Source organism: Ranitomeya variabilis, chromosome 3, assembly GCF_051348905.1.
Source record: "Ranitomeya variabilis isolate aRanVar5 chromosome 3, aRanVar5.hap1, whole genome shotgun sequence".
In the NCBI taxonomy this organism is placed as follows: Eukaryota; Metazoa; Chordata; class Amphibia; order Anura; family Dendrobatidae; genus Ranitomeya; species Ranitomeya variabilis.
In genome coordinates this window covers 517,490,952-517,518,915 of record NC_135234.1, presented here as the reverse complement: position 1 = coordinate 517,518,915, position 27,964 = coordinate 517,490,952, and the positions used below count along the sequence as shown (strand labels likewise).

The 27,964-nt window shown below is 44.8% G+C and overlaps 1 protein-coding gene across 1 annotated transcript; it reads left to right on the top strand.

The window, feature by feature from the left end:
• Positions 1-756: 756 nt before the first annotated feature.
• On the top strand, positions 757-27,685 carry LAMP1 (lysosomal associated membrane protein 1). Its single transcript, XM_077296958.1, has 9 exons — positions 757-1,673; positions 10,276-10,397; positions 12,218-12,434; positions 12,519-12,680; positions 14,397-14,584; positions 22,773-22,895; positions 25,592-25,658; positions 25,742-25,912; positions 26,751-27,685. Exons 1-9 carry the CDS (start codon positions 1,613-1,615, stop codon positions 26,888-26,890), a joined length of 1,251 nt encoding a protein of 416 aa, XP_077153073.1. The 5' UTR covers positions 757-1,612; the 3' UTR covers positions 26,891-27,685.
• The last annotated feature ends 279 nt before the right edge of the window (positions 27,686-27,964 follow it).

Here is a 27,964-nt window from a genome sequence, read left to right as displayed (position 1 = left end):
CTGAGTATACATATGCATCTATATGTGATTGTGATTATCTATACTCACCTACTGGCTGTTCCCATTTTTATTCTCTTTGGCTCTTCATCATATAGTTATCCTCAACGTTATGGGGACTTTTATTGTTTATATAAATGGCATTTTCATGTTTGTTACCTTGTATTTACTGATATGAGATGAGACACACTGGACTGATAGGACCCTGACCCCAGCTACAGGACCACATTACAAGAGATAGAGAGAGATGCTGAGAGAGAGACAGAGAGAGACTGAGAGAGAAAGACAGAGAGAGCGAGACAGAGAGACAAACAAAGAGACTGAGAGACTGACAGAGAGACTGAGACAGAGAGAAAGACAGAGAGAGCGAGACCGAGAGACAAAGAGACTGACAGAGACAGACAGACAGAGAGACTGACAGAGACAGACAGAGAGACTGAGAGAGACAGAGAGAGCGAGACAGAGAGACAAACAAAGAGACTGAGAGACAGAGAGACTGAGACAGAGAGAGCGAGACCGAGAGACAAAGAGACTGACAGAGACAGACAGAGAGACTGCCAGAGTGACAGAGACTGAGACAGAGAGAAAGACACAGCGAGCGAGACAGAGAGTGAGACCTTGACTGAGAGAGACAAAGAGACAGAGACTGAAGAGACTGACAGAGACAAACTGAGAACGAGACAAAGACTGAGCCAGAGAGAGACTGACAAGAGAGACAGACAGAGAGCGAGACAAAGACAGACTGACCCTGAGAGAGACAGAGACTCAGAGAGAGAGAGACTGACAGAGACAGAGCAAAACGGATGCAAGAAACCTCAGGGACTTGTCAGGAGGGGAAGTGTCCTGCCTCCTCCGTACTGCACAGTGCAGCCCCCTGCAGCCTGAGCTCCTGCTCCGTCCTGTCCTGCTCCTGGCTGCAGGGCTCAGGGAGGGAAGAAGCAGCGCCTGGCCTGAAGTCTCGTCAGCAGACACCACCCAGCCGGCAGTGTGCTCTGCTGGAGGCACAGTGCCGGCAGCCAGCGGCCCCGGGCATATGCTCCTCTGCAGAGCAGACCGCGGCAGTGACTGCAGGGAGGTTCTGTCCCTGCTCTACCGCACGGCAGGCTAATAGTTCAGGGCAGCGTAGCTCCAGGTGGCCCCTCTGAGCTCCGGGGCACCGCACCCTCTGCTCCCTGGTAGCTTCGCTACTGATATGTGTGTATGAGACTCTGAATCTGTATTTCTTCCATCTACAAGGGTCACAAACACTGCACTAGTAATTACAGTGCGTGTAATCGGACACTTCTCTGGAGAGCGTCCCCTGCATCATGAAGGAGGTGGGGCGAGTTCTAACCGGTTATTATTTGGTGTCTTCACACACCGGCCATTTTGGCTGCTCCAAAGCTGTGTAGCGCTGCACACATGGGACTCCGGGAAAATGGCGGCGGCAGTCTTCCGGACATCCCGAGCTGACGCCCTCTGTCTTATAAACAGACCAGCCCTAGTCTTGTGATGCGATGACGTCACGGCCTCCGAGCACAGTGTGAGCGCTTCCTCGTACCGGACTGTGCGGCGCTCGCTGATCCCGTGAGGCCCGGAGCGCACCCGAATCCACGAGGAGCTGTGTGGAGACGCCATGACAAGCAGCGGGATGAGGAGGCTCGGGGAGGCCGCGCTGGGGGTCGCGCTCATGGTCGGTAAGTGCTCGGTGTCCGGGGAGGCAGGGCGGTACGTCTCGGTATGGCCGCCATTGGCCTCTCCCTCCAGGCATCTGTATAGCCAGCACGCAATGGCTGATACCAGGGAACACTAGCTTCGGTGCAGCTCTGGGTCTCTTCCTCACTGTGATGGCCATAATAGTAATCTGTATTGTGCTGCACGAAGCGGCCGCTCGGGGGTCTCCGGACACCTCCGTCTATCAGCCCCCCGGTCAGCGAGTCTCCATGGTGACGCAGGGTTTACGGACTGTGGCAATGGGACCCTGCCCCACAGACCACCCCCCCATCAACCACCCCACACAGTCTGCCATTACTGCCCCTAGTGGCCGGGCCTTGCACCTATGTAGAAAGTGTCCCTGGTTGTTTATAGGGCGGTAATCCTGGGCCAGCTCTGCTCCCCGCACTGACTGCAGTAATACCCCTGCAGCTGCCCCGTATAGCGCCCCCTGAGGGCCGCGCAGACAGCCGCCCTGGCGCTTGTGTGAGGGTGCAGAGCTAGCACGGCTGTACGGTGGAGGCTGCTGATGGGCTCCGTGCAGTGTCTGTATGCAGCCAGCTCCCTCTAGTGGGAACTGCAGGCACTGACGATGTGGAGCACATGGAAGACTACAGGCCCACTTCCCCACAATGATGATTATTGTTTATTCTGTGTGTATTTGAGGCAATGCAAGTAACCCATTTCACTCAATGGACGCTGAAATTCTGCAGCATCAGTCACCAAGAGCTCATCACAGATGCCTAGCCCGACCGTCCTGGTGTGAACGCTGCCACTGGTTACTCCACCGCATGGTACACTGAAAATAGAATTAGGAATGAGAAAATTGCTTGGAACCTTACAAAGGCTTGTGGTTTTGAATCACTCCATTAATTGTATTATACTGTGGGGAAAACATTAAAATATATATACAGTTAGTCCTCGGGTTACAACGGTCTCGAGTTACATCGTTTCGTGGTTACAACGCTTTATACGAGGCCTCGTTCCGACTTACACGGTTTTGCATCGTAAGTCGAACTACATGCAACTACGTGCAGTGGCAGAAGAATAGAGTCCAGTACTGTACCCGGTTACAGAGGAAAACGAGTCTCCTGCACGCCATAACACCCTAATTATGTAGGGTACTGTGTTAGGATAGGTGTTTGGATAGGCTAAGTGTTTGCAGTACTGTACTGTTATTATGGTACAGTACTGTATGAATGTATGGTCCGACTTACATCGAAATTCGGTTTACGACGCCATGTAAGAACGGATCAACGTCGTAAGTCGAGGACTACCTGTATATATAATTTTTTTTTTTTTTTTTTTTCTCAAGAATAGTTTTTCCATTTTTTCTTATTTGCATTCCACTTTAGATGAATTAAACCTGCTGCCTCTTTGCTTGTACTGATGGCAACTCGCAATGTACAACAGATTAGGTTGCGAAAACCTGGTGTTTCCCTTAAGTGGTTACAAGGCAAGGAAATACTGGAGTTAGCACAGATTACTGCTGGCTGTATAACACAGCTGGTACCTGCTGATAACACGAGCTCTGATCCTGAGCCCACTCCATACACCCATCACTAGATGCACTGACGGGTGCACGCCACTGAATGAAGTCTGCGGATCTTCTGAGTGGCGTGCTTCTCGCCTGACATGCTACTGCCGTCAGACACTAGTGACATATCTGGCCTAGCAGTGCGTAACTTATAAAGTCGGTGAGTGCTGCCATGCCCAATCTGGCTAAGCTGCCCAGTAGTGGCCTGAAATAAACAAGTCACAACGTTTTTGTGCAGCTTTGAACTGCACAAAAAATTAACCTTTCAATCTGTTTTACTCCAGAAAACTGCCAAAAATGTTGTGCACCAGCCCCTAAATCCGCGGCTCGTGCAGCAGTGCTGAGGGGGTGGGTGTAGTGTAGTCTGGGGAGGGCCATATCAGGAGGAACAGGGGTAGAGCATGACTGATGACCAGTTTTACTGCAGACCCCCCCCCCCCCATAGGTGGTCCTTGGGAGTTCAATGGCGCTCGGTTGGCACAGAATGAGTGTTCAAATCAAGTGAAGGCGTTCAGTGCACTCATCCAGTGCTCAGTCAATTGACTACATCTTCCCACCTACTTGTTTTCCCCCTATCTCCACCCCCCCTCTATTTTGATTGACACTCTGGCTTTATAGGGCCAGAGAAGGGTGGGGATGGTGGAGGGGAATAGGTAGGTGGGAAGGTGTAGTTGAATGTTTGGCTACACCAAGGGTGCACTGAGTTCCTGTACTTGGTTTGACAGTCCTTTTTTTTGGGGGGGGGACCTGTCAGCAGGATTGCGCACAGTAACCTGCAGTGTCAGGTCGGTGCTATTATACTGATTAAAATGATACCTTGGTTGATGAAATCCGTCTTGTGGTCGTTGTTTGACCCCTTTAAACCCCAAGCTTTTTTCGGTTTTGCGTTTTTGTTTTTCGCTCCCCTTTCCAGAGCCACAACTTTATTTATTTTTCAGTCAATATGGCCATGTGAGGGCTTATTTTTTGTGGGATGTGTTGTACTTTTGAATGTCATCATTGGTTTTACCATGACGTGTACTAGAAAGCGGGAAAATAATTCCAAGTGCGGTGAAATTGCAAAAAAAGTGCAATCCCACACTCGTTTTGTTTGGCTTATTTGCTAGGTATGCTAAAACTGACCTGCCATTATGATTATCCAGGTCATTACGAGTACATAGACACCAAACATTTCTTGGTTCTTTTTTATGTAAGTGCTGAAAAAAAAATTCCAAACTTTGCTAAAAAAAAAAAAAAAAAATTGCGCCATTTTCTGATACCCGTAGCGTCTCCATTTTTCAAGATCGGGGTTGGGTGATGGCTTATTTTTTTTCCGTGCCGAGCTGGCGTTTTTAATGACACCATTTCGGTGCAGATACGTTCTTTTGATCGCCCGTTATTGCATTTTAATACAATGTCGCAGCGACCAAAAAAATCGTAATTCTGGCATTTGGATTTTTTTTTCTAGCTAAACCATTTAGCGATCAGGTTTTTTGTTTTTTTTTATTGATTATTATTATTATTATTTATTTATTGTTATAGCGCCATTTATTCCATGGCGCTTTACAAGTGAGGAGGGGTATACATAATAAAAACAAGTACAATAATCTTGAACAATACAAGTCATAACTGGTACAGAAGGAGAGAGGACCCTGCCCGCGAAGGCTCACAATCTACAAGGGATGGGTGAGAATACAGTAGGTGAGGGTAGAGCTGGTCATGCAGCGGTTTGGTCGATCGGTGGTTACTGCAGGTTGTAGGCTTGTCAGGTGATTCGATTCTGAATGCGGCGATACCAAATACACTATGTTCCAAATTATTATGCAAATGGTATTTTTCTCGGATTTTCCTAAATGGTCGGTCCAAATGACAGTCAGTCTAATAAAAGTCATCACCCGTTAGATTATACATGGAATTTTATTGAAGAAACCTCCCAATGATAACAGTATAATCTCCAAAATGAATAAAACCTCAAAATGCTCTGTTCCAAATTAGGCACAGTAGAATTTCAAGACATTTGATATGTTTTAAAGAACTGAAAATGCTCATTTGTGGAATTTGCAGCATTAGGAGGTCACATTCACTGAACAAAAAAGCTATTTATCTCCAAAACATCCTAACAGGCCAAGTTACTTGTTAACATAGGACTCCTTTTTTATCACCTTCACAATTCTTGCATCCATTGAACTTGTGAGTTTTTGGAGAGTTTCTGCTTGTATTTCTTTGCATGAAGTCAGAACAGCCTCCCCGAGCTGCTGTTTTGATGTGAACTGCCTCCCACCCTCATAGATCTTTTGCTTGATGATACTCCAAAGGTTCTCTATAGGGTTGAGGTCAGGTGAAGATGGTGACCACACCATGAGTTTATCTCCTTTCATGCCCATAGCAGCCAATGACTCAGAGGTTTTCTTTGCAGCATGAGATGGGGCATTGTCATGCATGAAGATGATTTTGCTCCTGAAGGCACGTTTCTGCTTTTTAGACCATAGAAGAAAGTTGTCAGTCAGAAACTCTATATACTTTGCAGAGGTCATTTTCACACCTTAAAGGGCCCTGCCAGCTGTTTCCCTATGATTCTGGCCCAAAACATGACTCCTCCACCTCCTTGCTGACGTTGCAGCCTTGTTGGGACATGGTGGCCATCCACCAACCATCCACTACTCCATCCATCTGGACCATCCAGGGTTGCTCGACACTCATCAGTAAACAAGACTCATTTTTAAGTAGTTTTCCTTTAATTAGAATCACCTGGAAAACTCACGTGTTTAAGATTGATTTCAGTGATCCATTGATCCCTGAGACAATGCCATCCATGAGTTTATTTAAAAAACAAAACAATTAAATTGTTTTGACACTTGAATCCAATTTGCATAATAACTTGGAACAGTGTATGTGTATCTTTGATTTTTTTTTTTATTTATTTAAATGTTGAATGGGGCGAAAGGGGGGTGCTTTAAACTTTTATATATTTATTTTTATTTTTTTTTACTTTTGCCATGCTTCAATATCCTCCAAGGGAGGCTAGAAGCTGGCATAGCCTGATCGGCTCTGCTACATAGAGGCGATGCTCAGATCGCTCCTATATAGCAGAATTATTGCATTGCTATGTGCGCTAACCACAGGGTGGCGCTCACAGCAATCTGGCATCAACAACCATAGAGGTCTTCAGGAGACCACTGGCTGTTATGCCAATGCACAGATGACCCCCAATCACGTGACGGGGGATCGCTGTACAAAACAGCTGACATGTCCCGGCTTTGATGCAGGCTCACCGCTGGAGCCCGCATCAAAGCCGGGGATCTGCCATCGGACGTACTATTCCGCCCAATGGCAGAAAAGGGTTAATCTTTATTTTCCGTTTTGTGTTAATGAGATTCTCGCACCCTAAGGTGGGATTGGAGAGGTTGGGGTATGTGGTGCTCTGATTAGATATTCATAATGCAGACTGCTGACACGTCACTGATCCCTCACTGACTCGCCCCCTAGTATGCATAATGAATACAAACACATACTGAATTAAAAAAACCCTTCAGCAGGCAGGTGCCGGCTGTGGCTCCTGCGCTGCTGCATAATCACATGTGTACTTTGCACTTATTCCTTTTTGCAGATTACTTGAGCGAGGTAAAAGTCATTTTGAAAATGGTGCCCGCCACGCCTCTGCAGTAGCAGCTGCCGGTTAGTATAAAGATCTGATAGCTGCTGTTGTGCCGATGGCACCATCTTGCTGGAGAAGAAGAAAAAGTCCTCAACCAAGATGGTGCCGCCCACGCATGCGCAATCGCAGCTCTAGGAGATTGCTGACAGCTGCCCGCAGAAGGTTTTTTTTTTTTTTTCTTCACTATGTGCAGATATTCATTATATATACTGGGGCCAGGTCAGTGAGGGATCAGTAACCTGTCAGCAGTCTGTATTATGAATCTATAATCAGAGCACCACATCCCCCAACCTCTCCAGCCCCACCTTAGGGCACGAGAATCTCATTAACACAAAACTGAAAATAAAGATTATACAACAACCACAAGATGGATTTCATCACCCAGGTATCATTGTAATCAGTATAACGGCACCAACCTGATGCTGTCTGTAGGTTACTGTGCACAATCCTGCTGACAGGTTCCCTTTAAATGTGAACTCCTTTTTATCATTGTGGCATTTTAGGCAACAATTCACTGTTTAGGTCAGATGTGCCATAAAGCAGATTACCGCAGGGATCAGATACTTCCCTGGGTCCATACTGCGCATGATACAAAAAGCAGATGCTGAAGACTCGCCTTTCAATGATTCTCTGCATGGAAATGCCACTCCTGCCCCTTGTGGCCAAAGACTGCATAAGAAAGATTTTCCTGCTGACTTTTGATTAAAAACTTCAAAAACTCTAATTCCGTATCGTAGAAACTGGGACGTGAAAATCCAATTAGGATGTGATTTCAGGCTGCAGTTTTTTATATTAAATCTGAAACTCTTGGTTTTCTACATCATCTTCTTATTTATAGTGAGTGCCATTTTTTACAACATGGGATAAAACTCTTATTAAATATTTTAATCAAGAATCTGCTGGATAATCTTTTGCTCTATATGGTATAAAAGCAGCCAAGATCTGGAGTAAGCGCTGGTACTGTGGGGTTTATCCACTGCTGTCATAAGTAGAAGTGTCTATGGCCCCTGGTCCCAGTCTGTGCAGGTAGATGTGTGGCCATCTGGTACCGGGCTTGTCCTCCTTGCCCTGTGGCATCCCCCTCCTCGCTGCGGCAGACATGACCCATTGTATAATGTTCAGAACTTCTCTTCCTCGTTTCCTAAAACCGGTTTACCTGGAGGCTTCTCATTATGTGGTGAGAGAGAACAGACGCGCCCTGGCAAGTAATCCTTCCCTCAGCCGGGCACTACATGGCATCCATCATCTCCATAGCAACTCTTCACTAACACAAGGCAGTGCTGAGCCCTACACTGGAAGGGACAGGACAACTCCCTGACCCAATGGGCACCTGTGCTGGGGAAGTGGCCAGTGGGTCATTGTGGTGCCTGTAGTAACACTTGGATAACATGGATCCCATTATTGTCCATGTAATGAAGGATACCGCAGAACTGTAGCTGCTTTTCTTCGTGTAATGCCTCTTGTGAGGTGTGGGGAATCCAGGTATGCCCCTCTGATCTATTGGTGTTATGTTGTGAGATGGGTTGTCAGGACCTGGCTGGGAATCTTCAGTGATGACATCGGTACATGGAAACACTAAAGATAATCTTATCCTTCTTGAGATGCCCTTTAGTCCTGCCTCCCCCAATGTCCCGCTAGCCACTGGTGGGCCCGTTACGTCTTGTAGTGGCTTGTCTTGGCAAAGGATGGAGCTGCAGTACTGGCCACAGGCACTACAAAATGTATAGTACTGTACACTGTGGCCCCTTCAGTCAGCTGATTGGTGGGGGTTCGAGTCCCGGAAGCCCACTAATCGTATATTGTTGGCCAAGCCTAAATATGAGCCGTTGATCACTTTTAAGGGAGGAATGTCAACGGATTTTCCCTATGTAATCTGACAGCAGCATGATGCAGGGAGCAAGGTCCTGATTCTGGCAATGTATTGATAGGTCCAGCAGTTATGACTACATCAGTTTTCTTTGCTGCTGAGCTATATAACCTCACCCAAACTCCTGATTATCAGCTCTGTCACTATACAATGTACGTAAAGCTGCCAACCGGTGGTGGGGGTGTGATTGGACTAGGAGACACATATTAGCTTGTCTGTAGTGATAAATCGCTGATTGTACTGAAATTGCAAAAGACATCCTATTAAAGGGCTTGTCCAGGACTATCAGTTAGGCCCATAGTAAAAAAAAATATATACATATATTTGTTTTGCGGGTAGATGCTAACAGAGGCAACTACCTGTCCTATCTGGTGCTGTCTGATTGATCACTGACTGCTCCTGCCGGTGATTCAACTGTTCCATGTCAATGGAGCAGCTCTTATTCCGGACTGCCCTATTGCCAGCCGTCACAGCCAACTTCGTGCTGGTTGGCAGCCGGCTCACTGATCATCGGCATGATGTTGGCAGTCCTGCTGTCAGAGCACAGCAAATGAGAAGCCGCTGCTTTGTTGATGTGATGTTGGCAGAAACAGCTGAATTGCTGGCAGGAGCGGGGTGCGACAGCTCTGTGCTAAGAACAGACAGAACTTAATAACTACCTGATGATTTTATTTTTTTTTCTTCGGCCTGTAATTTAAAATTGTCCTGGGTAACACCTATTTAAAGCACCACTCCAGTATTTTTTTTTTTTGCTAGTACTGGTGCTCTAAATGTAAGCCCTGCTCTCCCGTCATATACTTGGCCTCCAGTGTCATCACTGTTTTTTTGACGCCATCTTTTGAGGACAGCTTCTGAGTGGACTTGTATTGAAAAGTGACCTGCGCAGCGCTATGGCACACTGGGGCAGCAGACAGGTCACTTTTCACCATAGACCAGCAGGTGAGTATCAGAAAAGGGACTTATATTTAAATAAAGCTCCACTCCAGTGGTGGTGGTTTAAAAAAAAAAAAAAACAGCTGGAGGGGTGCTTCAAGTGACACATTGCTGCCATCGGGTGCTCTGCCTCCAAACTATGGTGCTCTTAGATTTCATAGCAAAAATCTGCCAACGAATTCGCTGTAGGCCACGATCACATGATTAATATTTGTGGTTACAAAACCAGTGAGCGGAAAAGCGTAATAGAAACATGTCACCACTTCTGGGTTTGTGTGTGAACGTTGTCTAAAAGGATAAGTGCACTTTTTAAATTTTATTTTTTTTTCTGGTCTCATTCCATTGAAGACCCTTCAAATTAATGATTAGTGCCTGTACAGTGAGATGAAGGCTAAATTGCGCCCAGTCTTTCCTGGATTGTATTATTTTTAGTGTTATGCTATGTGGCACGAGCCTTGGCATGTGGTGTGCCGTGCTGCCGCCTCTTCATACATGTTTTCCTACCATATAACAGACTCGTGCTGCGTTATATAGGAGCGGTTTCATCACCAAGTACTTGTGACATGTAGGATTTCCATTTACTATTTCATGTGATTCTTGTTTTTTCTTTCTTAGGCATTTTCCAGTTTGGCAGCTGTGTACACTTTGATGTGAAGGATGACAGCACTAAAACCAGCTGTATATTGGCTGACCTGTCCGTTAACTTTGCTGTTGATTTTAAGCGTGGAGAAAAACAGGTAAAGTCCACAGATCTCGCTCCTTTAGATCTGCGCTTCATGTCTTCCATATGTGATGCTAAGGGTATGTGCACACACTGCGGATTTGTCTGTGGAATTTTCGGTGTGGATTCTGCATCTCTTGGCAGAAAACGCAGGTCAAAATTGTGCGTTTTTGTTGCGGATTTCTATGATGGAATGGGTGCAGAAACGCTGCAGGTTCACACAAAGAAGTGACATGCTCCTTTTAATCTGCTGCGTTTTCCATGCTGAATTTTTCCGCACCATTAGCACAGCATTTTTTTTTAACCTGACAATTATTATTTTTAAATCTGACACGTTGGATAATCATTAACGTTATAAGTGATGTCTACAGACCATAAATCCTACATGAAGACATCAGCTGCAGTCACTGTGAACTGTAAAAGGGTGATAAATACAAGAATAAAAATCTGTACGTCTCTACAGCTTCAGCAAATAAAATAAAATTGACCTGCAAATTAAGATCTGTCGCAAGAGGCAACCCCCCCTCCCCCCGTTCAATTATTCAATAAGCCATTAAAGGGAACCTGTCACCCCCAAAATCGATGGTGAGCTAAGCCCACCAGCATCAGGGGCTTATCTACAGCATTCTGTAATGCTGTAGATAAGCCCCGATGTATCCTGAAAAAAGAGAAAAAGAGGTTAGATTATACTCACCCAGGGGGGTCCCGCTGCGGTCCGGTCGGATGGGTGTCTCAGCGCCTCCTATCTTCATCAGATGACGTCCTCTTCTGGTCTTCATGCTCCGGCGCAGGCATACTTTATACTTACCTCACCATCGATTTTTGGGGGTGACAGGTTCCCTTTAAAAGCGTATGTATGATTAAACAAAAAAATGTTCCTTGTCAGGAAGGGAAGGGGGCGGGGGCATTGACCCAGCTATGAACTGGTTAAATCAGATCTGTCCCCAAACAGCACAAATTGTATACATTGTTAAATGGGTCTAAGACCTGAAGGTTTCCCTGCCTAATATCAGACTGGGCGTATAACCAGCACTGGCTGCACTCATAAATGCTAATTATCAAATCTTTCCTTTTGAATCAGGTCAGCCATTGCCTTTTCACACCAGTAAGTTTTTTTTTTTTGTTTTTTTTTTCCCCCTTTTGCACCCACAGTAATTGGCAGTGTTAATGAAACAGGTTCATTCTAAATTTGTCACTGCGCTGTTAATGACATAGTTGGTGGCACAATGAGGCTACGTGCACACGTTGCGGAACGTACTGCAGATTTTTCCAGACAGATTTTGGTAAATCCGCAGGTAAACTGCACTGCGGATTTACCGTGTTTTTTGTGCGGTTTTCGCATGCAGATTTACACCTGAGGATTCCTATTGAGGAGCAGGTGTAAACCGCTGCGGAATCCACACAAAGAATGAACATGCTGCGGAATAAACAACTCTATGTTTCCGCACGTTTTTTTCCGCAGCATGTGCACTGCAGATTGTTTTCCATAGGTTTACATGGTACTGTACAATGCATGTAAAACAGCTGCGAATCCGCAGCGCCAAAACCGCTGCGGATCCGCAGCAAAATCCGCAGTGTGTGCACATACCAAGAGTAGCAAAAAAATGTTGGCAAAGTGAAACTCGCCCCTGATTTTTTATTTTTCATGAGCTCATTCTGATGGGATGGAGGAGCCTACAAGTAATGAAGCGTGTTACTGATTGAGCAGAAAGAATGGACTGCAGATTCAATTTAGAAACAAAGGAATGAAGTTGATATTGGTTAATACTTATGCCTTTCATTTTTAACCTTTTTTTTTTTTTTTTTTTTTTTTTTTTTTTTTTTTTCCTTCTTTAGGGTAAAGCGGAGTTTCCATTACCCGACAATGCACTGACTGACCAGGCAAGTTCATGTGGCAAGAATGGCACGCTACCTCTATTGGTCGTTGCTTTTGGTCTCGGCCACTCTCTCAGCATACAGTTTAATAAGTCTGACGCAGGATACCAAGTTGATAACCTTACATTTAGTTACAATCTTTCCGATCCAGTTTTATTTCCAGAATCATCTGAAAATGGTGAGTGAGGATTGATTGGTCACCAGCAGATAAGAATCTAGAAATGTATTAATAATTAACACTTGTGTGTTCTGTACATTCCAGGTACCAAGAAAGTGTCCTCAAACAAAGCGGAAATATCTGCAAAAACCAACAATTTCTACCAGTGCTCCAATCCGCACCTTGTCGTAATGGACAATGTCAATGCATCATTTCATCATGTGAAGCTGCAAGCGTACCTAACTGGCAACAATTACAGCACCAATGGTATGGGAGACATGAACAAATGGTTCTGACCTTACAATTGTGTACTTAGAGGGGGTGTGGTTTTTTGTTTGTTTGTTTGTTTTTTTTTTTATGCACATACAGACACTTATATAGCCCCACTATCCATAGGAAAACAATAACTGAATTACTGTTTCTTCTTCATTCTGCATCTGAACAATCAACAATCTGATTTTAAAAGGCAATAAAAAATGTCATGTGCCTGAAAATGGTACCCCAAAAATCTGCAATTCATCGCGCAAAAAAAAAGTTCCAGCTCCCAGAATATGGCGATAAACTTTTTTTTTTTTTTTTTCTTTGACCGCAAAACATAAAAAGTTATAAATCTGGTATCGCTGTAATCGCACCAACCTGAGTAATAAAGTCTTTACTTTTACCACTTGGTGAACCGTGCAAAAATAAGTCTTGTGCTCCTGTCTATTGTTCATTCTGCCTCTCAATAATTGGAATAAGGCTCAGGTCACAATTATCCTGCTCTCTCTGCTGAGCGCTAACATCAGGGTTTCCTTGTAAGTCGCCCCCCAAAAATGCAATTTAGACACAACCCCTGATGGAACCACTCATTTACAAGGCAGATGGCGTCACTTTGGACTGTCTGGTTTACGGCGGTGTCCCATCATTTTAGGCATCTATTAGCACAGAGATGGAAACAACCGGATCAGATGCCAAACTGACCCAAGTTCTCCATCTGCCTCCCTATGGTGGATGGCTCCATTTGAATCGCATGAGGCGTGATCCACATCAAAGCAATGTCTCCGGAAGCAGAAGCTGAGCACACTGTATGGACACTAAACTGGCATATTTCCAATTCTCCAGAATGTAACGATAGTGACTGCAGCCATAGATTAATAGATGTGCAGTTTCTATAATGGGGGGTGTTTCTGCAGTTCTGGCACCTTTTGGGGCTCCGCAAATGTCGCCCACAAACTATTCTAGCAAAATCTGTTCTCTAAAAGCCAAATACTGCTGTTCAGGCACCTCAGGTGCTCTGCAAATGTGACATGGCATGCACAATCTATTCCAGACAAATTTATTCTCCAAAAATCAAATAGTGCGCTTCCCTTTCCAGGCCCTGCCATGTGCCCACAAAGGAGTTTCACCACATATGCGGGTATAGTTGCTTTTCAGGAGAAATGGCGTAACAATTTATGGGGTCTGTTATCTCCTGTTCATCCATTATGAAAATTACAACTTTGGGGCTAAAACCAACATTTTAGTGTGGAATTTTTTTTTGTAAATTTTCATTTTCACATCCATGTTTTAAAAAGCTCTGTAAAACCTAAGGCTCCACATGGCCCTAGATGAATTCCTTTTGATGGTTCTAGTTTCCAAAACTTTGGGACTGTAAGGCGCCTCATTTCTGACACTGCAAAAATATGCAGGTTCAAAAACTCATAATTGGCAAACAACCTTATAATTGGCTATGATTTGTAAAATACCTGTCCATCCCTTGCATCCTGTACAGAAGCTCGTTCTTCAGTCACAGAAAGTGAGTACTAACATTGGCACATAATAATGGGAGCTGTCCTGTGCTCTGCTTGGTGGTCCAGATCCATGAAATGAAGGGCACCCAGGATGTAACTCTTACTTTTGGCAATTGGTTCCAGAACTTTGACTTGTAGTGATAATTCCGAATCTTGTCTCTTAAACTTTAGTGGCTTCATGAATATATATTTATTTATTTATTTTTCCCCCAAGCTACTATTTGCAAAGAAGATGTTACTCCTACGTCTGCCCCCACTACTGCACCCACTAGTGCACCGCCGAACAACACAAAACCAGAGATTGGGCATTATAATATTAATATTACTGGAAAGGCTGGGTATTGTTTGATGGCGAAGATGGGGTTGCGCCTAAATATCACCTACGTGAAAAAGGATACCAAGGTTTGTGCTTTTGACTTTTTTTTTTTTTTTTTAAAACCACAGTATTGCTGCATATAGGAAAAATGTCTCCTGAAGCCCAGCTATAAGGGCTTACATTTGTTTGCCTCCCTTCTATAAAGTACTTTGCTTGATGAAGTGTCAAATTCTTAAATTTAAAGCTGTGCTTGAGCATATAAGGCCAACCCCCTCTACTGAATGCATCTTTGCCATGGATGTCTGTGGAGTCTAGATGAGGGACCCCTGCTAATGACTTAATGGGATAACTCAGAACTGTTCCTTTGTCGGCCCCCTGACACAGGTTACCATAAAACACTGTTAAGGAAACTTTCCAGTTTTCCACCCTGCTGAGCTTCACTGTAATACGCAGGGCTGTGGAGTTGGTAAGCCACCCCACCGACTCCTCAATTTCCCTCCCATCCTACTCCACAGCCCTGGTTATAACTCGCATTAATTTCTGTGGGAGTTATGAAACCTATATTACTCAAGTGCCCTTGACAGATTCTCTAGGCATAAATACTTTAAATGGATTGTCTTAGAAAAACAAGCCTTGTCCATATTACTATTAAAGCATGTAGACATCATAGTGAGGTCCAGCTCAAGAATAGATAGCCACTGGAGTTGGTTCTTAACCCCTTCATGACCTTGGGAATTTTCATTTTTCCATGTTCATTTTTCGCTCCCCTCCTTCCCAGAGCCATAAACTTCCCTCCCCCCCGTCAATCCCAAGTGCGGTGAAATTGCAAAAAAAGTGCAATCCCACACTTGTTTTTTGATTGGCTTTTTTACTAGTTCACCAAATGCTAACACTGACCTGCCATTATGATTCTCCAGGTCATTATGAGTTCAGAGACACCAAACATGTCTAGGTTACGTTTTATCTAAGTGGTGAAAAAAATTTCCAAACTTTGCTAAAAAAAAAAAAAAAAAAAATTGCGCCATTTTCCGATACCCGTAGCGTCTCCATTTTTCATGATCTGGGGTCGGGTCAGGGCTTATTTTTTTGCGTACCGAGCTGGCGTTTTTAATGACACCATTTTGGTGCAGATACGTTCTTTTGATCTCCCGTTACTGTATTTTAATGCAATGTCGCGGCAACAAAAAAACATAATTCTGGCGTTTCTAATTTTTTTTCTCTCTACGCCGTTTAGCGATCAGGTTAATCCTTTTTTTGATCGGGCGATTCTGAACGCGGCGGCACCAAATATGTGTAGGTTTGATTTTTTATTTTTTTAAACTTTTTTAACTTTTGACATGCTTCAATAGCCTCCATAGGAGGCTAAAAGCTGGCACAACTCGATCGCCTCTGCTACATAGCTGCAATCATCAGATCGCTGCTATGTAGCTGAATTGCAGGTGTGCTATGAGCGCTGACCACAGGGTGGCGCTCACAGCTAGCCGGGATCAGTAACCATAGAGGTCTCAAGGACCTCTATGGTTATGCAGAAGCATCGCTGACCCCCGATCATGTGACGGGGGTCGGCGATGTGCTCATTTCCGGCCGGAAGCGGTAGATAAATGCCGTTGACAGCTGCATTTAACTAGTTAATAGCGGCAGGTGAATCACTATTTCACCTGCTGCTATTGCGGGCACATGTCAGCGGTTCAAAACAGCTGACATGTCCCGGCTTTGATGCGGGCTCACTGCCGGAGCCCTGCATCAAAGCGGGGTATTTGACCTCGGACGTACTATCCCGTCCGAGGTCAGAAAGGGGTTAAAGGCATTCACCAAGAATGTGATCACACAATTCAAATTGCAGCCCTTCCAAGTCGTGTCGGGGTGTGTTGCAGTCAGATGAAACACTGCTACGCAGCCCTGTGTCTCAACTGACAGAAGCTCAGCTGTATGATAAGCATGCATACCTTGTGAGAAGGAATGATTTCTTCTCATGTCAATCTTTATATTGGCTCACTGAGCACAAAGAATTGTTTTCCCTTCCCCCATGACGGCACACCTGAGAGAGGGGATCCGCCCAGTCAGGACAGGAACCCTACTGAAAATAAAAGGGCGGTACCTCTCCCTCGCTTCAGTTGGGTTTCCTGTCCTGACAGGGACCCTTGTGCTGAACACGGCGGTTCGACTTACCCAGGTCCCGTCCCGGCGTGGAAGAACAGGCAGCGCCTGTGCGTCGGAGGTTCGGGTCCTGGAGGCGCCGTCCGCAGGTCCCCCCGGGTCACTGCGTCCGTGCGGGCGTTGTGCAGCATGGTTGGAGGACCGGGTTCCTTCCATGGCTGCCACGCCGCCCACCCCTCTCTGCCGGCGCGGCGGCCGCTTCCGGGTCGCTCTTCTGACGTCGCACGTCAGGCCCGCTGTGAATGGGCGTGCCCGTGTGACGTCGGAGGCAGGCGCCGGATCCAAGATGGCGGCGCCCATGAAGAAAACGCCGGCCGGTGAATGAAGACTCCGGCGGCATGGCAGAGAGGGGGAGGGATCACTATTGGGCACCGGAGAGGCGGGGAGTGCAGTGGTCGCCCCATAAAAGGGTGCTGGACCACAGAAGACGCGCTCATGTCCAAAAACTTCGCCATGGAGGTAGGACAACAAGAGCAGCTGCAGCAGTCTTCTTCACAGCAGCAGCAGCCGGAGCTCTCACCAGATGCCTTGCCGAGCCACCAACATACCAGGAGCAGCCGCTCAAGTGGTAAAAACAGTGGTCGTTCCGTCCGGCAAGATTCGTCAACGTCCAGGAGGGACGCTTCACGTGCATCTGTCCAGCCTCAAAAATCGGTACCCTTGATTGTCGGCGGTGGTGAGTGATCTACGTGAATGTATCCCTTATGGTAACAGGGTCCATTTTTCTGTTTTGATCACTAGGGGTCCAGGAAAGCTACCGGTAAAACAAAGAACCGAGAGTGTGCCCTTTGTAAAAACCCGCTCGCAGTGCAGTATCGGAAGGATCTCTGTGCTGACTGCATAAATAAGACTATTCAAGAAGAAACCCCTAATTTCACCACTAGCCTTAAAGCCATAATACAGGCTGAAATAAAAGACTCCTTAAAATTGGCCCTTAGCGAACCAAGAGGGGGAAGCCGTAGGGCGTCTACAGAGTCGGATACCTCTCAGAGACAAGGGAGTCATAAAACATCCCGATCTCCCTCTACTTCCCCAGCCTCGGTCCACTCTTCAGATTCCTCCTCGGACAGTGATTCAGGAGGTCGTCCGTGCCTTCCCACGGAGGACGTGGACAAATTAGTCAAAGCAGTTAGGTCTGCAATGGGCCTTAAAGAGGAGAAGACACCTAGGTCACTAGAGGATGTCATGTTTGGTGGCTTAGAAGAGAGGAGGAAACGCACGTTTCCAGTTAATGCAAAAATAAAAGCATTAATTGAGAAAGAGTGGAAAAGACCTGAAAAAATGGGTTCTTTGCCCTCTTCATCCAAAAGGAGATATCCCTTTGAAAATAAAGACTCTGAACCTTGGGAAAAGATCCCCAAAATTGACGGAGCGGTAGCCAAATGCTTAAAAAAATCATCCCTTCCATTAGAAGACTCGGGTGTTCTTAAAGACCCGCTTGACAAAAAAGCAGATGGTTTTCTCAGACATATCTGGGAAGCCTCAGCGGGGGGCCTGAAGCCAGCAATCGCTGGAACTTGTACGGCCCGCGCTCTGATGGTCTGGCTACAGCAGATAGAGGATCAGCTAAGGGACAAGGTACCCAGATCCGACATCCTTGCCAATATATCCTTGGTGCAAGGGGCAGCAGCCTTTTTAGCAGACTCTTCTGCGGATTCCGCAAGACTAACGGCCAGAGCAGCGAGCTTGTCTAATGCGGCAAGAAGAGCCCTCTGGCTCAAAGGTTGTCCGGGGGATTTACCATCTAAACACAAGCTGTGCTCCATCCCATGTGATGGCCAACTCCTCTTTGGGAAAAAACTTGAAGAAATCCTGGAACATGCAGGAGATAAAAAGAAAGGCTTTCCCAATATCCCTAAAGAGTCCAAAAAACCCTTTTTTCGGAGGAGAAGATTTAATAGAGGTCGCCCCCCAGGAGAAAGAAAAAAACTGGGACTTTAGGGATAAGAGAGGCTCAGGCTACATGTTCAAAGGGCCCTCTACATCGGCAAAGAAATCCCCCCAATGACGTTACGCCAGAAGTGGGAGGAAGACTCTCCCTCTTCTTTCCGGCCTGGGTAAACATCTCCCCCAGTACCTGGGTCATAAATATAATCAGAGACGGCCTCAAAATAAAATTCACCTGTCCACCCAGACGAAACTTTATTATAACTCCCCGAAGAAAGTCCCAGCAGGAACAATCTGCCCTAGAAGCCGAAGTCCTGGGACTTATCCACAAAAAGGTTCTTCTGGAGGTTCCGGTTCAGGAGGAGGGAGACGGGTTTTACTCCCCCCTCTTCTTAATCCAAAAACCGGATGGTTCTTGGAGAACTATTATAAACTTAAAAAAACTCAACCAATCCATAGAGAACTACTCTTTCAAGATGGAGTCTATAAATACAACCATAAAACTCCTTTTCCAACACTGCTTCATGGCAGTAATAGACTTGAAAGATGCGTATTATCATATACCAATGCATCCGGAATATCAGAAATACTTGAGAGTAGCTCTCTATGTCCAGAACCAGATGAAACATTATCAATACACAGCCCTTCCGTTCGGTCTGTCTACAGCTCCCAGGGTGTTCACCAAGGTGATGGTGGAAGTAATGTCATACCTCCGGTCCCGGGATGTAGTCATTGTCCCATATCTGGACGATTTCCTGGTAATAGGAAGATCAGAGTCCCACTGCACTCATCAAGTATCAGTGGTAACATCAACTCTAAGGGAGCTGGGTTGGATAATAAATATCCCCAAGTCCAGACTGCTGCCAGTAAAATTACAGTCCTTCCTGGGGTTAATACTGGACTCCGAACGTCAGCTCTGCCTTCTTCCAGAAAACAAGGTAGACAAAATAATAAATCTGACCGGTACAGCAATACGCCAGCCGACAATGACTCTGAGAAAGGCAATGTCCCTTCTAGGCTCGTTAACATCGTGTATTCCGGCAGTAGAATGGGCACAATTCCACCTAAGACAACTACAGTGGGAAGTTCTCTCAGCCCAAAGACTGCTAAAAGGGCATTTAGATGGAAATCTATGTCTCTCCCTGGGCGTAAGGGATTCCCTAGTTTGGTGGACTGTGAGAAACCACCTGACAATGGGGGTCCGGTGGCAAAATCCGGTCATAGACATTATCACGACCGACGCAAGCGGTACAGGTTGGGGGGCTCACCTGAGGTCTCACTCTGTACAAGGGACCTGGTCCATACGAGAAAAGAACTATGGATCAAACGAAAAAGAGCTGTGGGCAGTGGAGAAATCCCTAAGACATTTTCTTCCTTTACTCCGGGGTCGCCATACTCGAATCCTGACGGACAATCGAGCAGTGGTGGCGTATGTCAATCATCAGGGGGGAACGAGGTCCAAAGGCCTCATGCAGGCATCAAACATACTCTTTCAACTAGCAGAACAACACCTGTCATCTCTGTCGGCATTGCACATCAAAGGCACAGAAAACACTCAAGCGGACTTCCTGAGTCGCAGAGGCTTAAGGCAGGGGGAATGGTCATTAAACCCCCAGATATTTCAACAAATAGTCCAAGCCTGGGGCACACCAGAGATAGACTTGTTCGCCAACTCCCACAACAGAAAAGTCAGGAGGTTCTGCTCCTTGAATCCGAGAGAACATCCCTTCGCAGTAGATGCCCTACTGATACCTTGGAAGTTTTCTCTGGCCTACGCATTCCCCCCGATAGTGATGATTCCAGCTGTGATCCGGAAGATCAGAGAGGATCAGGCGAATATCATCTTCATAGCTCCTTTTTGGCCAAGGAGACCTTGGTTCTCCCTTCTAAGGCAGATGTCGGTAACAGACCCATGGATCCTGCCAGAGGTTCCGGACCTGCTAACCCAGGGCCCAGTGACCCACTCTCAGGTGAAGGGCTTCCATCTCGCAGCCTGGAATTTGAGAGGGCGTTACTAAGTCGCAAAGGATTCTCTCCAGGGTTAGTCTCCACCCTGTTGAAAAGCAGAAAACCCATAACCTCTAGAATCTATGGTAGGACATGGAAAAAATTTCTCGACTTCCTGGGGGAACCATTGGGGGAGGTGGCTCCAATAGGTCCTATCCTAGAGTTTCTGCAAGCAGGATTACATCTTGGGTTAGCAACCAGCACCCTTAAAGTTCAGGTTTCTGCCTTGGGGGCCCTATATAATTGTAATCTTGCCTCAAATAAATGGGTCTCACGATTCATAAAATCTTGTAGTAGATCTCGGCCAGTTATTATCCCAAAAATCCCTCCTTGGGATCTAAATTTGGTCTTAGAAGCCCTGACTAAACAGCCCTTTGAGCCTTTGCAGGAGTTATCACCTAAGTTACTTACCCTTAAAACAGTTTTACTAGTAGCCTTAACATCGGCACGTAGGGTAAGTGATTTACAGGCCCTGTCAATATGCCCTCCTTATACTCAGGTTTTTGATGACAGGATTGTTCTAAGACCAGACCCGGCTTATCTCCCCAAGGTGGTTCAAAAGTTCCATAGGAGTCAGGAGATTACTTTACCATCTTTCTGTAGTAATCCTAAAAATCCAGGGGAACAAAGGTTCCACATGTTAGATGTGAGAAGATCTATGTTACAATACATGTCTGTGACTAATCAGTGGAGGAAAGACCAAACCCTATTCGTAGCCTTTCAGGGTAGCAAAAGAGGGTGCGGGGTAGCTAAAAGTACCATTGCTAGATGGATCAGGGAGGCCATTAGTTTATCCTATTCTGCAAGTGGCACTCCGGTTCCTGACGGCATCAAGGCTCACTCCACCAGAGCCGTGGCTACCTCCTGGGCAGAGAAAGCTGAGGTATCAATTGACCAAATTTGCAAGGCCGCTACCTGGTCCTCACCCTCAACTTTTTTCAAACACTACCGGCTAGACCTTTCCTCCTCTGCTGACCTAACCTTTGGTAGAAGGGTGCTCCAAGCGGTGGTCCCTCCCTAAGGTTTCATTCTACAAAATTCTCTCAGGTGTGCCGTCATGGGGGAAGGGAAAACACCAAGGTTACTTACGGGTAGCCGGTTTTTCCGGAGCCCATGACGGCACCCGTATATTCCCCCCCTTTTTTTTCACCCTTTCGGTGTGCACTATTGTTTTGGGTGTGTTTAGTTAATATAATGTGGTGTTGGATTGCCATGTATACTAACCAGGGGGGCCTCTCATGCTCTGAAAACCAACTGAAGCGAGGGAGAGGTACCGCCCTTTTATTTTCAGTAGGGTTCCTGTCCTGACTGGGCGGATCCCCTCTCTCAGGTGTGCCGTCATGGGCTCCGGAAAAACCGGCTACCCGTAAGTAACCTTGGTGTTTTTCTCTACCCTCATTCTGCCATTGCATGCATGCATAGTCTGCAGAGGATTGATTTCTCATATCACAGCCCTTCTCCTAGGCTCATGTGCTTCGCGATGTGAATCGCGGGGATTCCGCACACATAAGAATTAATTGATCAGCTTACTTTCCGCATGTGGCTATGCCCACCATGCGGGAAGTATGCGGATCATGTGCAGTTGGTACCCAGGGTGGAGGAGGAGAGACTCTTCTCCAGGCCTTGGGAACCATATACCAGTAAAAAAAAAAAAAAAGTGATATTTTCACCTTCCGGCAGCCTTCCTGCTCCTCGAGATGCTCCCGTTCCCAGTAATGCCTCGTGGCAATGACCCCAGATGACGTAGCATCACACGAGACCGCTACGTCATCTGGGGTCATCGCTGTGAGGCATTACTGGGAACGGGAGTATCACGAGGGTCAGCAAGGCTGACTGGGCCGCTGGAAGGTGAGAATATCACAATTTTTTTATTTTTTTATTAACAACATATCTATTTACTATTGATGCTACATAGGCAGCATCAATTGTAAAAAGTTGGTCACACTTGTCAAACACTATGCTTGACAAGTGTGACCGACCTGTCAATCAGTTTTCCAAGCGATGCTACAGATCGCTTGTAAAACGCTAGTGTTTAGCGGGAAACCGCATGCATTTTACCCGCGGCACAGTTGTGGAATTGTCGCGGAAATTTCCACGGCAATTCTGGACGTGTGCACATAGCCTGATTCTTTTCTACAGTGGCTCACTACTTCATTCACTATCTGTAAGTGACTCGCCTTTTTAGTATTTACTATTTTTTTTTTTTCTTTTCTTCTCCTCTAGACTACTTTTTATGAGTTCAATATTGATCCACAGAAAGTCATTCCTAGTGGAAACTGCTCTAATAATTCTGCAACCCTGATTCTTTCCTCTGTTCAAGCCAACATCTCGTTCAACTTTGTACTGGTAAGTATAAGGCTGTATTCATACCTATTGCACATTCTGGTAAACCCCATGCAACAAAAGTCGCACAAAGCCGCCCCATTCACATGCAGCTGGGAAAGTCTGTAGATTGGAAGGCTCGCTGACAGTTTGCTGTAGATTTTCTGCAGAGGTCACTATGCTGAGGGCAAAGTCCACATGTGACACGTGCAACAGGGCAAATTTGCTGCTTTGGTTGTAGATGGGCATTTTAATAAAGGAGCTTGTCTGTGATAAACTTATTTTTGTTCACCTCTGAAAAGGACATTGCTGAACAGAGGCCACGCGGAGTCCGGAGTAACTCTGTTTCCCCAATAGTGAATAGATCCTTCGGGGGTTTCATCTGATTCGCGTCACTAGGCAAGTTAGATGTAAACCCCAGAGGAAGTGCTCAGCGTAGAACCCTGGATAAATGTGGTCCAAAATGTTCCCTACAAAAGATTCAAATCTATTCACAAAAAAAGCAAGCCCTCCCTCAGCTTCGTCTGCAAACGAAAATATAGGGGGCTTCCATGTTACTGGTAGTACAAAGGCTTTGGAAAAGCCAAATGGCTCCACGTCCACAAAAGAAATTCTGCTTTTCCAAATGCCCCCTCCCTTCTGAGCCCCACTGTGCCTAAACCACATTTGGCATCCACATGTTTGGCATTTCTGTAGCGATGAGAGCCCGCCTGATGTACAGGTGAGTGTCTCCAGAAGCATGAGTTGAGGACAACATACGGGAACCACAATGGCAGTTTTCAATTTTCACTTGGCAACATCCCCTGCTGCTTGTTTTTGGGAGAACACCCATGGAGTCAAAATCGTCACTACACATGTAGGCAAGTTCCAAAATGTGTATAATTTCCAAAATGAGGTCACTTGAGGGGGCAGGGTCTTCTCTTCTAGCACTTAGGCACTCTGTATATGGAGACCGCAAACTATTCTAGCAAAATCTGCGTTCCAGGAGGCAAATGGCGTTCTGTCCCTCTCGAGTGTCTCCATATGGCTAAGCAGTACTGTACACACACTGGGTATTTCCACATTTAGCAGAAATTGTGGGACACATTTTTGTGCCTTTTACCAATTTCCCAGTCTGAAAATGTAAAATCCGTTGCTAAAACAATTTGAATGGTAAAAATGTAAATTACTTTTCTTCACTGCCCAATGGTATAAAATTCTGTGACACAGCCATGGTGTCAATATAATCACTGCACCCCTAGGTGAATTCATTTGAGATGTGTAGTTTGTAAAATGGGGTCACTTATGGGGGGTTTCTGCCAACGTGACATGGCACACTCAAACCAGTCCACCAAAATCAGAGCTCCAACATGGGGCTTTCTTACCTTCTGAGCTTTGCACTGTGTCTCAAAAGTAGTTTTTGGCCGCATATGGAGTATAGTTGTACTCAAAAGAAATTGTACAACAAATTTTGGGGTCCATTTTACCCCATTAACCTTGTGAAAATTTAAAAAAAAAAAAAAGGAGGCTAAACTTGTGGAATTTTTTTTTTTTATTGCTTTTTTCCTCCCCTTCATGGCTCAACGTTATTAACTTCTGTGAATCACCTTGGTTCAAGGTGCTCACCACACATCTAAAAGTTCTGAGAGGGGGATGGGAGTCTAGCTTCCAAAATGGGGTATCTTGGGGGGGAGGGGGGGGGGGGCGATCCACTGTTCTGTTTAGGCACATCGGGGGCTGTCCAAATGTAACCTGACACCAAAACATTCCATCAAAATCTGCATTCCAAAAAATCATTCCATCCTTTGTGCGCCCAAACAGAAGTTTCCCCCCCCATATATGGGGTATCTATGTACTGAAAAGAAATTGCACAACAATTTTTATTTTTTTTTCCCCTTGTACCATTGCAAAATGAATAAAAAAAATTGAGGTCTATAAAGTGAAGTATTGTTTATCCTTGTAGAGTGACATGTTAAGCATGCCGTGATGAGCAGACTTAAAGCCGATATGCTCCTCTGAAGAAACAATTTGCATATTTCCCAGAGAGGGAAAAGGACTAGAACTCTAGTGCCACCTATTGGAAGTAGCAATCCTAAAAGTCCAATAGGTGGCACTAGAGTTCTAGTCCTTCTCCTCCTCCTCTCTGAAGACAATTTGGGTCGATAAAGTAAAATTTTAGTGAGTAAAAGTTTAAAATGACAAAAAAAATTTTCCACATTCCATTGGCTCATGTGATAGACCTGAAGGGTTAATAAACTTCTTTAATGTGCTTTTGAGCGGTGCAGCTTTTAGAATGGTGTCACTTCTTTATTTTCTGTCATATAGGCCCCTCAAAGTCACTTCAAATGTGATGTGATGTCCCCCAAAAAATTAAGTAATTTTGTTGGAAAAATGAGAAATTGCTGGTAGACTTTTAACCCTTAACTTCCTAACAAAAAATAGTTTTAAAAAAATTGTGCTGATGTAAAGTAGACATGTGGGAAATGTTTATTTTGTGACATCTGATTTAAGGGCATAAAAATTCATTAGTGAAAATCATGGAAAATATTGCAATTTTCAAACTAAGTCATATTTTATGTAAATATAAAATGCAGTACAATGTCAGGAGAAACACAATCTCCATAGGATCCATTGAAACGCTCCAGAGCTATTAGCACATAGTGACCGTTCATAATTGTAAATCTTGTCCTGTTTGTCGGCTTTGATTTTATTTTTTTTTTATTTTATTTTTTTTGTTTCAGAACACCACAGAAGGCAAATTTTACCTTGGCCATGTCCATGTGAACACAACGGTTGCGGATGCGAGAGGTGATTTTTCTGGCAATAGTTGGTCTGTTTTAGGAAATTGTCCAGGTTCTTGGTGTTTGTATAATGTGTATCTGTTTCTGTAGAGTCCAACTTCAGTATAGATAGCGGCAACGTCTCCTTCCTGAAGACTACAACTCACAAATCCTACAAATGTAACGAGAAGCAGACTCTGCAGATCACATCCAATTTGTCCATTTACACCTACAACCTTCAAGTTCAGCCATTTGATGTAGAGGGGGACAAATTTGGACCTGGTAAGAAACCATTATGTATTGTATATCCCTTCTTGATTTTTGAAGTTCCCCAAAGGATGCGTATGTAATGCAATTGGTATGAAGCTGTTTTCTTCTTGGTTATATTGAGTGGGAAATTGTCCCTATATGTTTTTGAGCTCCCCTTGTGATCTCTGTGCACACAAATATTTTGTCTTGCTTAAAAATAGCGGTCAATCTGGTGAGTAATAAGAGGGAGCGAGGTTTGGGAGCTCACCATGTTGTAGATGGAACATCCACAGATCTGGTGGGTGCTGCATTACAGCCGTGTGAGAAAACAAAATGTTTTAGTTAAAAGAACATATACACATAAAACTGAAACCTTAGAACTCTGACGCGTTTCAACACTTATTCATGGGATGCATTGACCCGATCTCCACATCTTACCTTCGGCATGTTTTCACTTGCAACAATTTTTTTCAGAAGACCTTATTTCATTGCAATATGTCACAGTACCTCAGGTGTCATGCGTCATGATGGCTGTGGCCCACAGTGAGCCAGGATGAAGCAGGTGTTTGATGTGGGGCAGTGGAACCAGAGTGTACCGTACATATGAGGCCACCTTCTATCCTTTTATTCCTAAACTATACTCCAAATATTGCCATCCCTGTTCCAGAATTGGCTCAATGTTGCCATTTTAATGACCCATCCAGCTTTCCTCCTAAGATGTGGTTAAACAGTTGCAGATAACTAGCTTGTAGACGACTTGTCACGGCCTGATGTGGTATAAACATGTCCTCAGTAACTACTATGGACGATTACTTAACCATGATTAATTGCAGCAGTACTTGACTAATGACCTTTCTGTTTGGTATTGCAGCGGTGGAGTGTGCAGAGGATCAGAATGGCATGTTGGTGCCCATTATCGTTGGAGCCGCGCTGGCTGGACTTGTTCTAATTGTGCTGATTGCCTATCTCATCGGCAGAAAGAGAAGCCATGCTGGATATCAAACGATATAATTGAAGTGTCTTCTGTAAATTTACCACTAGCTCAGTACAGAATTGCAGTGAGCCAACTGTTCTGATTGGGGAGATTCCATTGTGTGGGACAGATTTCATGCAAATTGCTTCATAAGATATTTTGCTGTTTTAATGTGAACTACCATTTAAAAAGCATATACTGACTATGCACTGAGTATCATTTCCAGAAATTGAGTCTCAATTTTGTTTTTCCATGGGAAATTATTCATTATCAGAATAGGAGAAGCAAAAGGTTTTTTTAAACAGCGCAAACAAAAATAAGTGACTGCACTACTTCTGCAACTAGTACTTCTTTATACACAAAGGGAAACTTAATTACTACTTTTACTAAGTATTGCAGATCATCCTGCAGTTGTGATTAAAGCTGAATGACTTGCATCTATCTAAAGGTAACATTTGTAGTGTGTATTATTTTTTTTTTTGTTTGTTTGTTTCAGTAATCATAATTTTCTCTGCCTGCTAGAGACCACAGTAAGGGCCATGCAAGGCATTAACAATGCACTATTTCAATTCTTTTAAATCTGGTTTGCTGTTCAGGAGGCTCTGCTTTTTCAGAGCAATTAATTTTCTAAAAAAATAAAAAAAAAATCAAAGAATGGAAAATGGATGTGATGTTTTGTCTTGGTTTGAAATGAGATTGGATGATATTTTTCTGCACATGTGTACAGTATAGATATGTAAATGCACAACAACTTAATGCCTGGTTGGGGTTGTACACTTAAGAAATGTTTGCATTGCCTTAACAATGCTAATAAAGATTTTTTTTTTTCTTTACATGTTTCCTTTTATTTTTTTATATGGGACTTCTTGCTGCACTTCCAAATGGATGCTGTACCAAAGCAACTACTTGAGAAAGTTGTACTACACTTTTTAAGGTGGATTATCGATGGTGGTACTTAGTGATGCCTTACCTTGCAACGACATACCCTTGTTTTTTTGTTTTTTTTTGTTTTTTTTGCCACACTTGTCCATGAGTTGTATGATATTTTGGCTTCTCTCCATTGACCTACTGGAATACCTCAGGATTGGGGGTGTTGGTGTAAATAATTAAAC

Bases quoted from the DNA above. Each gene is read 5' to 3' on its own strand.
- LAMP1 (XM_077296958.1), top strand. From the start codon at position 1,613: ATGACAAGCAGCGGGATGAGGAGGCTCGGGGAGGCCGCGCTGGGGGTC. The intron at 10,398-12,217 runs GTAAAGTCCACA...TTCCTTCTTTAG, and splicing joins TTAAGCGTGGAGAAAAACAG to GGTAAAGCGGAGTTTCCATT. The intron at 25,913-26,750 runs GTAAGAAACCAT...TTGGTATTGCAG, and splicing joins GGGGGACAAATTTGGACCTG to CGGTGGAGTGTGCAGAGGAT.